A 13345-nucleotide genomic window follows, 5' to 3' on the forward strand; every position below is an offset into this window, starting at 1 on the left:
TGGCAGAAAAAGAGAAGGGTGGCTTACATTTTGCTGAGTGGTGTAAAAATCGTGGTATTCTTGGAAAGAATTTGCAAAGTTAGGGAAACTTAACCTGACCACTCGAAGGGTTCCTCGTGCTTGAAATTGGAAGGGATTTGTGCTTTACCTACAATAGAGATTTGGATAAAAACATGCTTTGGTTTTGTAGTTGGCCTCTGCAGTTTCTTTGACAATTGGATTTGGTATTTTGACAGCAAAAGCTTAATTTTCACTTGGAGATAGGACAGGGAAAAAATGAGGTGGGCTAACAAGTGCCAGCTTTTCACACTGCAGCTCGCTGCTCTTGCCAACGTCCCAGGTTGGGACTGACTGTAACAATTACCGGCCTAACAGCTGCTGGAATCCCCTGGGATTCTTACATGTGGGGAAGGTTGCAGGTGAGAACACGGTGGCAGTTGCAGTGATGTAATTTCCATGGTCTGCTAGACCTGGGAGCCAGTTCTGCGTACCCACCGTGTGCCGTCTGCTGAAGGCGTCGCTGCCCTCCCAGCTTGGCAGCTGGCAGCACTGGGGAAGGAGTTTGAGATGCATCCGGACAAAGTCATCACCCTGCTTCGGATTCCAGACCCAGTGACAACAGGGATTGTCCAGCATGGTGAGAAATTTCAGGCTCGGTTGAAAATACAGCTGGACTTAAAAAAAAATAGTGTGCTGGCAGTCTTTGATGGTGTGCATACTGGATCTTCTGTGGAAATGATGATTTGTGTTAATTGGGAGGGTTTATAACAGGGGCTCACCTTCTAGTAGTGATGTTATTTTCGGAGGCAGGTTTTGTAGGCAAAAAAAAAAAAAAGGTTTCTTGAATTGTCCTGTAGGGACTTGCATTGTCCCTGTGCTTGGGATGGGGTTTCCAGACGGACCGTTTGTAGGCGACATTACTCTGTACTTCGCGTTATAAGCACTTCTTAAAAACAACAAAAAAAGTGAGTTTAAGTGGTTTCAGTGCAGCAGTTGTTGCACTGTTAGACTTGGAGATTTCATTGCAGGTTAGGAGGATGAAAATTATGCTGAGAGGAGGCGGCTCTGGTTTGACGGACCAGGGTCTAATGCAGCAGTCCCTTAAGGGGCTCCTCTGCCCCCTTCTGTACGGGGTAGAGAATGGTTTTGATCTACACCTCTAGCCTCAGTGATGCTGCTTTCTGGTAGAGAGGTAACAGTTAATACAAAAACTATGCTGTGTAAGCAGTCGTTCACAGAGAACACATCAGGCTCCGGTGTGCTTGAATTTCCCGGGTCGTTCCTGTAATAAGGATTTCTGCTAGGCTTTTGAAAGCAGTTTGTGGCTTTGTTTCTCAGCCTTGCTGGGCTAAACAGCTGGATATTTGTTCGCAGTCCTCTAGCCAGCCACAGAAGGACGCTGCACCTTGTCATTGATCCCTGGGGCTGGACGAGGAAGGTGGTGCGTGGATGTGGGTTCAGGCTGCACGAGCAATTTGTTGCCGATTGCACCAGAAGAGCGTCTGTACAAGAAAGCAAAGGTTTGGTTTGGTTTGGTTTTCAACAAAGCAACAACAGCAACCAAAACCGACCTGCAGTATGCTCGGATTTCTTACCCAGCTTAGAGTTGGGTGCCGAGGGGTTTTGAAACTTAGCCTTTAGATTGTAATTCTCAAGCCATCGAAAACAGCTAAGTGATTGTGAAAGGGTGTACAAGGCTTTTCCTTGAGGCAAAACACTAACCACAAAAACAAAGGGATAGAGCATTTCCTGCCCTGGCCTAAATTAATACCTTGTAAGCACTTGGTTGAGATGCTTGGCGTGGTGCTCGCTTCCCTCCCCAGCTTTAGAATCCATCTTTTCCTGGTCGTTCCAGCAGGGAGCAGAAGCGGAGGGTGCGTATTTTCCAAAGACAAATAAGTCCCTGTGAGAATACGAGCTCTTTCCCCTCAGCGCCCGGCGTGAGGTCCAAGATTCCTTTGGATTATCTCCCTTTTTACCTTTATGCGCAGTAAGTGATAACATCTCACCGAGTTCATTCTGGGCTTCTTGTACAACTTGAATAGTTTCAGTTTTTCCTCCTGTCGGTCCCGTGTGGCCCACATACCATGCCTTTTGAGATTCCTTTGTAATCAGGTGCGGTACGGATCCACCTACATTTAGTGAGTCATCAGCGTGTATTTGCCATTTCCCAGGGGGATGACACCTGCTAGCGTGGGTGGTTTGAGGGAAACAGCCTGTTACGCGTTTGTTAACAATTTGTGTGAAATAACCCATTCGGATTTGTTCACTGCTGCTTGGTCTTAGCTTTTCGAGACAGAACTCAGAAGTTATTGGCCAGCACGCAGAACGAGTACAGTGCGAGAACAAGCTTGGAAAAGTCTCCTAGTATCCCGTAAAATAGCTTCAAATCATGAAAGCTTAAGAAGAAAAAACTTCTTCTGGGGCATGGAATCTCCAGGGCCTCTTCACCAGTGCTGAGTTATTTCCTGGAAGTGTCTGTTTTAATGCAAGCTGCTTTTTAAGCATCGCTGGGTTGCCCACCTTTTATTTCTGGAGGAACGTCCCCGTCTCCTTGGGTCAAAGAACAACTACGCCGGGTTTTAATTGGCTCTCTGTTACACGTGCAAAACAACGAGCGTGTTTTTTAGCTCTTGTTTTACCGAAGTGCATGTCACTTTCCCAAAAAACCAACGGTTTAAGTTCGATCTCCTGCTGCCAGGTTTAACTCAGACGCTGCCTGAAGCTAATGCCCTGGTATGTTTTTGTTCAGTGCGTTATTATTCCCAGATGGAAGTCTAATATCTTACACCATTCGGTTCAAGCTTTGGCTTTCCACTTCAATATTGGGAAGATAGTTTCTTCAAACACATGGTTGTAATTTATTGCCCTTCTCTTGACGTGTGTGTGCGACTGATTGAAATCAAAGCGTAATGAGGACCAGGGCGTCTGGATAAATCCATTCATTTTAGATGCCGTGTTCTGTTGTTTTGGGTTGGAGATAATCAGTGCTTTAATTAAGTAATCTAATCGCTCTTTGTTGTCTGGAAGAAATCGTTTCTGAAGTGATTAACTAGACCTCCCTGGGGAAGGATGCTGCTGATCTGAATGTCTCGACAAACAAGATGAGTTCTGGCAACTCCGGACTAGTTCAAGCTGACACACACCTAGAATCATTCTGCTTCTGAAAATACTTTTATTGATTAGGGCTTTGAGTTCCTTCAACAGAGTAAGTCGTGAAGCCTTGAACTTCTTCTGTCTTTGTTTTGATGTTGATCTATTTTCAGCTTACGTTAGGGCTCTGGACGTGGAGTTTGATAGGAGTGGAAGGAGGTCTGGGCGAGGACTGACCTCTAGAATATGTCTTCATTGCTTATAATGATCTTGTTACTGAGTTTTGGATTGCAGCTGTCTGAAAAGGAGTTGGTCACTCCAATTTATGTGCTTAGGTATTAGTTCTGAGCATGGCAGCCCTGCCTTTTAACTCTGAGAATGCTCGGGGTGACTTTTATTGATGTTTTATCTCACTGAACAGCCTCGATTCGCTCAGCGTCAGGGATGTCTCCTTTTGCCTCGACTCTGGCTCTTCACCACTGAATTTTTTGCTGTTGTCTCTGCCACTGAGCATCTTCAAATGTCCTGGAAGCTCTGGACAGCTTTACTCTTTTTAGCTCTTCTTATCTTTTGCCATAGTTTGTTTTGGGTTCTGTGCGTGAACCACCTCTGGTGTTAGCCTCTCTTTACTTCGCTTCATAGGAAGCAACGGCAGCACTGTATTAGGGCTGCCCTCCAACCTTAACTCTTTCAGATGGCTGCTGTAGTTTGTCATCTAGTGTGTTCTTCCCCGACTTTCTGTACCCCTTTACCTGGCATCATGCAGCCTTTTACGTGATCTGATAGCCCATGAGATCCCCTGAGTGGAGCTCGTTCCTCTCTGATTTTGAAAACACGCCGAGAAGCTTTGAAGCAATTGTTGTCTTTATCAGTTTGACCAAATCTGATTTATTTTTGTATACAGAACAGCACCTCTTCCACCAAGTAAATACCAAGAGAGGACCAGATGTCAGGGGTGTAATTCATGGCTTGGGGTTAGCAGACACTACCAGTGCTCCTGCCTGTAGCTGTAGGTGGGGGAGCAGCCGCTGCGCTCCGATCCCCGCAGCCCGCAGTGCACCTTTCGGCTCAAAAAGTGCCCAGGCAGCTGCAAGCTCTTTATATAAGCATTCTGTCTGTGTTTAGATGTAAACTTAGTTTGCCTAAACTAAAAACCCACGGAAAGCTTTGAAGTGACTTTATTGCCATTAGCTCACTGTTCCTCATTAATGGTTACTAGCCCTTTGTGATGGCTTTCTCTTGGGCATGATAGTTACTGTGGTTTTCACAGCAAGGGCCCTGCAGATTGAATCCAGATGCGTTTGTTTTGCATCCTAGCGCTAAGGAAACCTGACTTTCCATCTCGCTGCTGGCTAGGCTTTTGCACAATAGGGTGTGACATCAGGATTATGTCATCTGCGTGCTTCTTGCCTCCGGGTTAGACTGATAAGTACAAGATGAAGTTTCCTAAGACAGACCTAAACTGCCAAGATGCTCGCTGCTTTAATGTCCGTGCGCTTTTCAAATTAAAACCACCGTGTTTTCCCAAGGAAATTGTTTAGATGTAAGTGTAAACAGACCAGTGTTGGGGTCCCTTCTTCAGCTCACCCGTAGCCAGCTTAAAACTCAAAGCAGCTCCAAAATTGAAGTTGTTAGGCATTACAGAGGGTGAATTTAGAAGAGAAGGGGAAAAATGAAGGATACTGTCATGCTGTGAAAGCTAAATTAGTTGCTCTTCATCTGATTTCTTTTTTTTGGGTGCTTCGTTTTGGAGCATTTCTGGACAGCCTGCATTCTTATCTTCTGAATCGGCGATTTGCAGCGGAGGAGTTTTCCCTTGGGTTCCCACGGTTCTGTGTGATTACATAAAGTCTGACCGCTGGAGAGAGAAAGCTCGGGTTATGAGGCCAGCGCTGATGATGCAGCATTATTCTGAAACACCGCTCTCTGAAGGTTTCAAATCCCTCACAAGAGATGATTTACGTGCTTTCAAAAATGGAGCGCGACCAGGTTTTAAAGTGTCGGTTTACTGGGATGTGGAGTTTTTGAACTGATCATCTCCAATAGCACATGTCTGTGTTGGTACTTAGAAATGACCTTCTGTCACAGATGCGTGGTGTTCTCATGATGGAAGTTTGAAGACTAGGGTAAGAACTAGCCCTAGCCATCTTGCAGCAGATCTGATAAATGCGTATTTGAAGGAAGAAGGCTCTCACACAAAATCTGTAGCCTGTGCAGACTTTGGCACGCGTAGTACATGACACGAGAGGCTGCTGCCGCTGCTGTCTTTTCCCCTCCTACCCAGATTTGAATCGTAGCTGGCAGCATCTAAAATGTGTCAGACCGTTGGTTGATGAAACTGGGGGCTGGTCGAATGGCTGGGTGTGAGTGAGAGACGTGGTAGCGGTTGGGGCTTCCTACACGTAATGAGCCGGGTACGCGTTTGGCCACGTTACAAAGCGACCCATTGTCTTCGTTATTAGGTGTCTGATGGAGCTGTTTCCAGGTGACTTCTCAAGAAGGATTTGGTCATTAGGTTCCATCTGCCAAGAGCAATCGGGTGGTGAGGAAAATGTGAGCAACGCAGTGTTCTGTTTTGTTTTAATAACGAGAGCTACCAGAAAGCACAGAATCTGAGGTTCTGGAAGATATTTAGCCTTCAGGATCCCATTGTTTGGATGCTGTGTTCCTTCCACGCAGAGTTCCTACACTTCACAACTCTGCTTCACAGTTTGAGTCATCCCACCACGTCCAGATGTGTGCTTTTAAGTACAACTGGCATTGAAGTTACACATACCTAACGAGATTGGTATGTTTGCTCCAGGGATTTCTGCACCTGTGTACGCTGGAAAGAATTTCTGTAAAATACCTGCCCAGAGTCCATGGGCATACTTAGGGCTGTGTTCATACACCGTGGTGAAAAACAGCTGCTCTGAATCCACAACCATTTTACCTTCTTCCCTGTAAGCATTTAGGTAACATGCTCAAAGCATTATATGGTTACGCTCCTGGGACCAAAGAAGGGGAGAGAGAGGAATTTGAAATCATCTGGATTCCGTGGGAGAAGAGTTAATTCCTGGTGTGCTGCTGGTACCAACCTGCCCGTTTTATTACAGAACAGGCGCTCGAGCCTCATTACTAGAAAGCTGGGCACAGGCAGTGGAGTCCTTTACTGACAGCTCTGATCTCTTGATGTTGTCCTGAAGACTTTTTCCCCCCTTTCTTTGAGCTACAAGGTTGCAGGTGATGTGAATAAACACCTTAGCAATGTTTTGGGCGTGGTAGGGAGTGGGTTGCTAAAATTTCCCGTTTCCTTCATCTTTGTGGTGGTTTGAAATTACGGGGTACAGGCACAGGGGGAGGGCTGGGGGAGGGTTGTACCAAGTCGTTTGCCATCAGTGTCGTCTGGTTTTATAACAGTCGAAGCGTCTTCAGCTATTGAATTGTCTTCGTCTTTCAGGCAACGTGTCTGGTTGCTGTTGGACACAAGCTTCTCAGGTTGTGACTTTGATCGTTGTCCCTGTAGTAAAAACATCTGGAGGGTGAACGCTCAGCATTTTGCTCTGGGGCAGATTTTCTTTTAAGACAGGTTTCTTGGAAGAAAGCGATACAAATGGAGGCACTGCCCTTTCTGTGCTGGACTTCTGTAGCTGGAAAAGGTATCTGTGCAGCGTCGAGGGGGGAACTTTTATATACACACACACATATAAAATAGATATTTTGCTGCTTTGCAAGAGCCAATTTGAAACGCTGCAGCTCTTTTGGAGATCTGCGTGGCCCTTCTGAGACTCCAGGTACGGGTACTTTGGCATCAGGGTTTTGTGTGCTGCGAGAGTCACAAGGCAGATAGAAAAACCCACCCACTGTCTTTGGCTCTCCCTTCCTTATTGGAAAATACACAAGTGTTTTTATGGATGAGTGGTTTGGTTCGAGAGCGTAATTGAGAGTCATAGCCTGTTTTTATTGCTGTGTGGTGGAAACTTATTTTCTCAGCGTTCAGTCCAACATTCATTTGTAAGGCTGCTGAGAAATAGAAGGCTGTTGGGAAGGTTGTGGTCTATTTTCTGATCTGTTACTTAGCGGCAAAACAAAATGATTAATCTGCCCTCCTTGACTGAGGTGTCTGCTGGAAGCAGGGGATTTCCTCCCCTGATAGGTCCCTCTTGAAGTTACGGCTTTGTTCTGGCCACGGTCTCTTCTGTTTCAGCCTGGTTACAGCTCAAGTTCCTTAAACAAGTTTCCATCCTGTCTCTCCACCCGCTTAAACTTCAAACACTTCATAAAGCTTTGGATCACCCTTAGCTTAAATATTTTCTTTTATTCTTGCGTTCATAAAGTAGGTCAGTCCTGAGCGTGACATTTTTTTTGTATAGAACAGCTTTTTCCAGGAGTTCTGTGGTTGATGAGTAACGGATATAAAACTTAAGTGTTTGATCATGACATTAAAAGTAGAATTGATTTTGAGTGGAATGCCATTCTGAAGGCTGTTCTGAAAACAGGTTTCAAGTAATGTTCCCCTCTTCAAACATGGCTTTCATGGGATCGGTCTTCAGAAAACCCCACGTCAGTACCTTTTAGTTGCTGCATGGGGAAAGGTAAAATCTAACGTTGTGATCTGTTCTCTGTATTTTCTCCCCGTGAAGAATGAGTGAGGTTTGGAATTATTTTGTGTTGGAGGAACACAGAGGAGGCTCTGGCTGATATTTATCCCGGCATGCCTTGGATTCATAATGGTTCAATCGCTGGCATTGTTGTTTGGGTCTCAAAATACTGGGTCTGGCTATGTCAAAGCAACTTTATTGAAATAGCATGTTAGTATTTAAAACAATATTAATACTATATTTGATTCATTAAATATACAAAGGCAAGTTAAAGCATTTCCATGTGTGCACTGTTAGTTCTGGCAGGAGGTTCTTCAGATGGCTTTATGTGGTTGCAGACAACATTTTAGCACATTCTTAAAATACCCACAAAAGCCTTTATGTAGAATCTCATAAAGGTGAACCACATAAAAATGATTTTTTTCCTGTTTCATGTCATTAGGATCAAAGTACAGTAGGTAAGAATAAATTTCCCAAAACCTTGTTTCAGTCCCTGTCTTAATTAACGTTTCATGCTCATAGCAAGCCCATAAAGTGTGTAATAGGGGAAACTGTCTGTACACACTGTAATGTTCTCAGTGACTTCTCGGCTCTTTTGGATTGAAATCCCTTATTTTTTATATGAATACTTCAAGCAAACTTCCTCTGGAAACGGCCAGTGCTTGGTGCTCGCTGGTCTTGGAGTCAAACTGATCAAACTGTCCTGTCAAAGGAAGCATCGGCCAGGTGGGAGCTCAGCTTTGAGGGACTGAAATTCCCGTTAACTGCGTTAAACAAAATCCATTTGTGAATTCCCCGGGGGGATGTGGTGTTTGTTGGTTTGTTAGGTTTAAATTGCCTGCTGGGAGTCTGGCTTCAGCATGCCTGTGGAGCTGAGGGCTTTCCTTTGATGGCTTGCTCCCCGTGGCCCTACAAATATCATGGGGCAGTGCTGTGTATGGTTGTTTCCTAAATGCCTGGTCTAAGCTTGTTGGTGACTAGCAGTAGTCAACCACTGAAAATAAAATGATGTGTGATGAGTTAATATCGAGTCGTATACGCTCCTTGGGACGGCCCTGATCTCGATACAGGCATGGCAGCACGCTGCTGAGGAGAATCAGGGTTGTTGTAGGGACTCTCTGCCTTAAAAAAAATGTACTGGCCCCATCTGTGAATGCAGAGAAAACGTTCAAAGCTACGTATGCTATTTGCAATACCTTCCTGATATCTTTTTCTCATGGCTTGTGGAAAAGGATACGTTAGCGTCCCTGAATGACAGCACTTCAAGCTAAGACAAAGTCCGAAACGCACAGTAAATCAAATCTTAGGTGCCGTTAATTACTGTCAGGATCATGTTTAGAAACACGAAGATGGGAGGCTTCAACAAGTTCTTCACGTCAGCGATGAGCGATGCTGTCCTTTCTTGCTGAGGAGGGGAAGCGTGCAGTCACTTGCACATCTTTGCCATTGTGCCACTCGTGCCGGTGCGGGGCAGGACCACGGAGCTGCTTCATCTGCAGGGCTCTTGCCCGGCTTAGCTCCTTGGAGCTGTCTGTCACAGAAGCCCCTCGGTGATGGGCTTTTGCTCTCCTTCAGACAATAAATCCCCAGGTGTTCTGTCTTCTTCACATACGTACTTGCAGAACAGAATAAAAACCATCTGACCACTAACACTTCTTGCCGTTCAGCTGCGGTCGCCGAAGCTGCCTCTCCTTTCCTTAACCTTTCAGCAGAGGTGGTGGTGCTGTGCAGCATTAAGTTCATCGGTGAGATCTGCGAGTTGTGTGCCATGACAAGTGTTCCCTCTTGTGTGATGCTCAGTACGGCTCTTTGCTAACTTGAGAACGGGGACGGTTGTTAAATGTGGTAGGTTATGGTTTCGTTTTTCTAGAAGCCAAATTTGCTTCTTGTGCATCGCCCTTCCTACAGCCTTGGGTTGTTTACCACTGTTTTCAAGCGTCTTTCATCTAGCACATAAGGAGCTTGGCAGTAGGGCTATAAAGGAATCGAGTTCTGCAGATGTCACCGTTGTGTTAGGTTTCTAAAAATGGACTTTGTACTACCAGAAACCTGAGATTGAGGTGGTTTCTGTCATCTACTGAGGCTGGAATAATCTGTGAACCTAGACAGCATCCCTTCCTTTCTAAGAACTTTGGGTTTTGATTCAATTCCACTTGGAATAAATCACCAAGTCAGCCTCACACAAACTCTTGAGACAGCAGCATAAAGCTACTTACTTGCTCCCTTCCGCCTTAATTAGCAGACTTTGTTGTAAAGAACTTCCAGCCTTGCCCAACGGCAGGAGAAAAGGAGGGGGGAAAAGAAAACCAACTGTAAAATAAAGCCTTACTCCCAGCCTACTTTGTAGCGTGTGTTTTCACCAGCTGTTACATTTAATTGGAATGTAATTAAAGAGGAATTGTTCGCTCAAGTACTGTAGAAATGCGTAGCTGGCTTTGTTTCTCGCTAGACTCTTATTCTGCTTCAGAGAAACGTACAGCTTTCTGTAATTAAAGTGTGTATTGATGAGAGGAGCTGCTGTGTTTCTAGGTATCTGACTATTGAGAGAGTGCTGTCTTACAATCAGAAATGTTTGGTAGGATGTAAAGATGATGATGATGATGATGATTAGACTCTGATGTAGACGTTGTTTACTTTTAACATACCTATTGGATTGCATCCTGCAGGTATTTTGAAGGTGGAGTCTCCTCTGTCTACCTCTGGGATCTGGATCATGGTTTTGCTGGTGTGATCCTCATTAAGAAAGCTGGAGATGGATCAAAGAAGATTAAGGGATGCTGGGATTCCATCCACGTGGTGGAGGTTCAGGTACAGCCTCTGGGGCAGCTGATATTCCTAAGTGAAAACAAAACCCAGTTAATTCCAGACGGTTAACGAGCACAGGTGTTCCACCGAACAATACAATATTGTGTTAGGGGCTGTAAACTTCTTTCCCATGTTAATTTTTGAAAATTCCCTGAAGCAATTTGGATAGAGATAAGTCGGGGCTGTAATCAAAAAGAATCCCAGAGGAATTGAAGGTATGTTACTTTCTGCCCGTGTGATTCTGAGATTATTTTTTTTTAAACGTAAAGGTCTACAGATAAATATCACTAATTAGGTAATAAAAACAAGGTAATGGGAGGTTAAATTGCTCTAGCTGGATTTGCTTTTGGAAAATTGTAGAAAGGTGCATGCTTGCGATTGTTTTTCAGAAATAGGCTGTGCTCTGTGAGTGCACTTAAATGCATCTCTCCTGCTGCGCGTGCAGTCTCTGGGGCCAGCCACCTTTTAGTTTTTGGAGGGGTTTTAATCTTCTGTGTCTTTCTTTTTTCTTCTCCTTCCACTTCCAGGAGAAATCCAGTGGCCGTACCGCTCATTACAAGCTGACCTCCACAGTGATGCTGTGGTTGCAGACTAATAAAACTGGTTCTGGTACCATGAACCTTGGCGGGAGCCTCACCAGACAGGTAGGTCTGTACCTTGCGCTGGTGTGCCCCCCAGCGTGCCGTGCCTTGCTTATATATCCAGTAGCCTCAGCTGGGAACAAAACGTTTATTTAGTGAGGTGTTGTATAAACATCTGTTTTCCTGCTTCATATGCGGTCCGGTGAAGCAGTTAATCTGCAATCGTGTGAGTACCAGGAAGCCCCTGGAACTTTGCCTGATGGCAGAATAGGTTTCAATTAGAAATATTTGCTAAGAGCTTAGATTCTTTTAAGTCTTGGTTTTGTGTTTGATGTTCCTAAACTTGTATACTTCTGCATGTGTTGCCTGGACAGATCATTTTAGCTTTAAGTTTTGCCCACTTCATTACAAGAAAATTCCACTAGGGTTATAAAAACATCACATCTCTTTTTTTAAAAAAGCAAGGTAGGCCTCTCTGCCCAGACCTGCATTTTGCATAGACCCTGGGATTCTTCTGTTCTTAGACTTCAAGTCTCTTTTAGTATCCTTCTTTAGAACTTTTCCCCCTGCTGTACCAGGACGATGATTTAAATAAATAAATGCCTTCTAGTCACTTGTTTTTTGGGCCAGTTCTAATTGCTTAGACCTCTTCTGGAGAAAGCCATCTTTCGGAGGGAAGGTGCCAGGCTGATGACCGTTCGGGCAGTGCTGCTGTCCGAGGTCTGCCAGGTCTTGCCTGTCAGAGGCTGGCTTCACTGGCTGAAGGTGCTTCTGCCCCGGCCACCTGCCCAAAGGGTCCCGTCTCTTCATGGCACGCTGCTGATGAAGTGGGTTTGCTCAAGATCAGGCCTGTGGAAGTCAGCGACTCAAGAGGAGTGATAAACTCCGGGGGCCAGGAGGCGTATTTATGGTTGTGAGTGACTGGAGGGGTTGGCAGTTGCTAAGGCTCCTTTATGAGACTTCCCAGGGCAGACGCTGGTTTCGATACAAAGGACAATGCCGACTCTGTTAAGCAGTCCGTGTTTTTGTACAGGTTTGGGGCAGGTGAAGGAACAAAGGATCGGTGATGGCAGAGAGACGAACTGAACTGCAGTAGCGCTGCAGTCGCAGAAGCTTGCCCCAGACCCAGGTGGTTTTTCTTTCAGCGTTGTCGATTTACAAAAGAGGCTGCTGCAAAAGCAGGAGGGGAGAAGAAGGCGTCTGGAGGCAGTTTTGAGCATTGTGTATTCTTTTAAAATGTTTGCAGTACTTACACCCGAGTTATGGTGACCCAGACAAATATTTAATCACAGGCCTTCCTAATACTTTACATCATAGCTGTGAAGTGGACGCCAAGGGCTTGACTCTAGCCGTGGCCTTACGGTGCGAGAGCTTTGCCAAAAAAAACAAGAGTCTGTTGAGAATAGGTGTCCTCAGTACACCTTGGCCTGAGCTGCGAGGCCTTGTTTAGTTTGACTTTCACTCGCTTAGCTTTAGCGGGGAGATTCATGCTTCTGTCATCGTTCTAACAGTAGACCATTTAATTCATATGTGATGCATTAAAGCAGGGGCCTGCTTCCAATGTAAGTAACCATAAAGAAGCCACTGGGGTAATGATGCACTGCTCCTGCACAAACAAAGGAAACTTAAAATCTAAAACTCGGCTTTGGGCTGGAGGTTTTCTGCTTTGCAGATGCCATCGAAGGCTTCGTCAGAATCGGGCTTCGTCAGAATCCAGCACAGAAAATGAGGTCTTCATCATGCCTTGAGGTGTGCTTTGTGAGAAGGAGCTGTTTGCCCTGAGCCGCTTATTTGGCTGTCGCTGGAGAGTGCCAGGCTGTGGCTTTTTGTGCTGTAAAATCAGTTTGCCCCATTACCTGGGGACAGCAGGTTTTGTTTGTACTTTTGGACGGGCTTTTTATACAGCCTGCAGTGAATTTAGGCACTGAAAGTAGCTTTTAGTTCTCCCTTGAATGGCATGTTGCTGCTTACCTTTGGCAGTATCGGTAATCTGTTGGCCTAAGCGTAATTCTGAAATAGTTTTGTCTGTGGTAAATTGTTCGTGTTTTTGGGAAACTCAACATTTAAGGTACTCGACCACCTTTGATCCTAAAATGTGAACAGCAGATGTCCTTACATTTCAGTGGAAGCTTTTGAAGTGTTCACAGGCTTTGTAATATCCTGGCTTATAAACTGATGGCAGAGCGAACCTCTCAATGCTGGGAAAGGCAAGGCTGTTGAGAGCCATTGCTTTGAAATCAGTTTTGCCTCATAGCTGCAAATCGGGTATTTTTCAAGTGTTGACTG

At 45.1% G+C, this 13345-nt stretch overlaps 1 protein-coding gene across 2 annotated transcripts in view; it reads left to right on the forward strand.

Annotated features, from left to right (window-relative positions):
• The window catches only part of CAPZB (capping actin protein of muscle Z-line subunit beta), a 54770-nt gene that overhangs the window by 30000 nt on the left and 11425 nt on the right, over positions 1-13345 (forward strand). For both annotated transcript variants that reach the window (XM_035344547.1, XM_035344548.1), the window contains exons 5-6: positions 10340-10481; positions 11006-11122. In XM_035344547.1, coding sequence (XP_035200438.1) covers positions 10340-10481; positions 11006-11122 — 259 coding nt within the window. The remainder of the gene's footprint in view (positions 1-10339; positions 10482-11005; positions 11123-13345) is intronic.

The sequence above is a fragment of the Oxyura jamaicensis genome, chromosome 21 (genome assembly GCF_011077185.1).
Source record: "Oxyura jamaicensis isolate SHBP4307 breed ruddy duck chromosome 21, BPBGC_Ojam_1.0, whole genome shotgun sequence".
NCBI lineage: Eukaryota > Metazoa > Chordata > Aves > Anseriformes > Anatidae > Oxyura > Oxyura jamaicensis.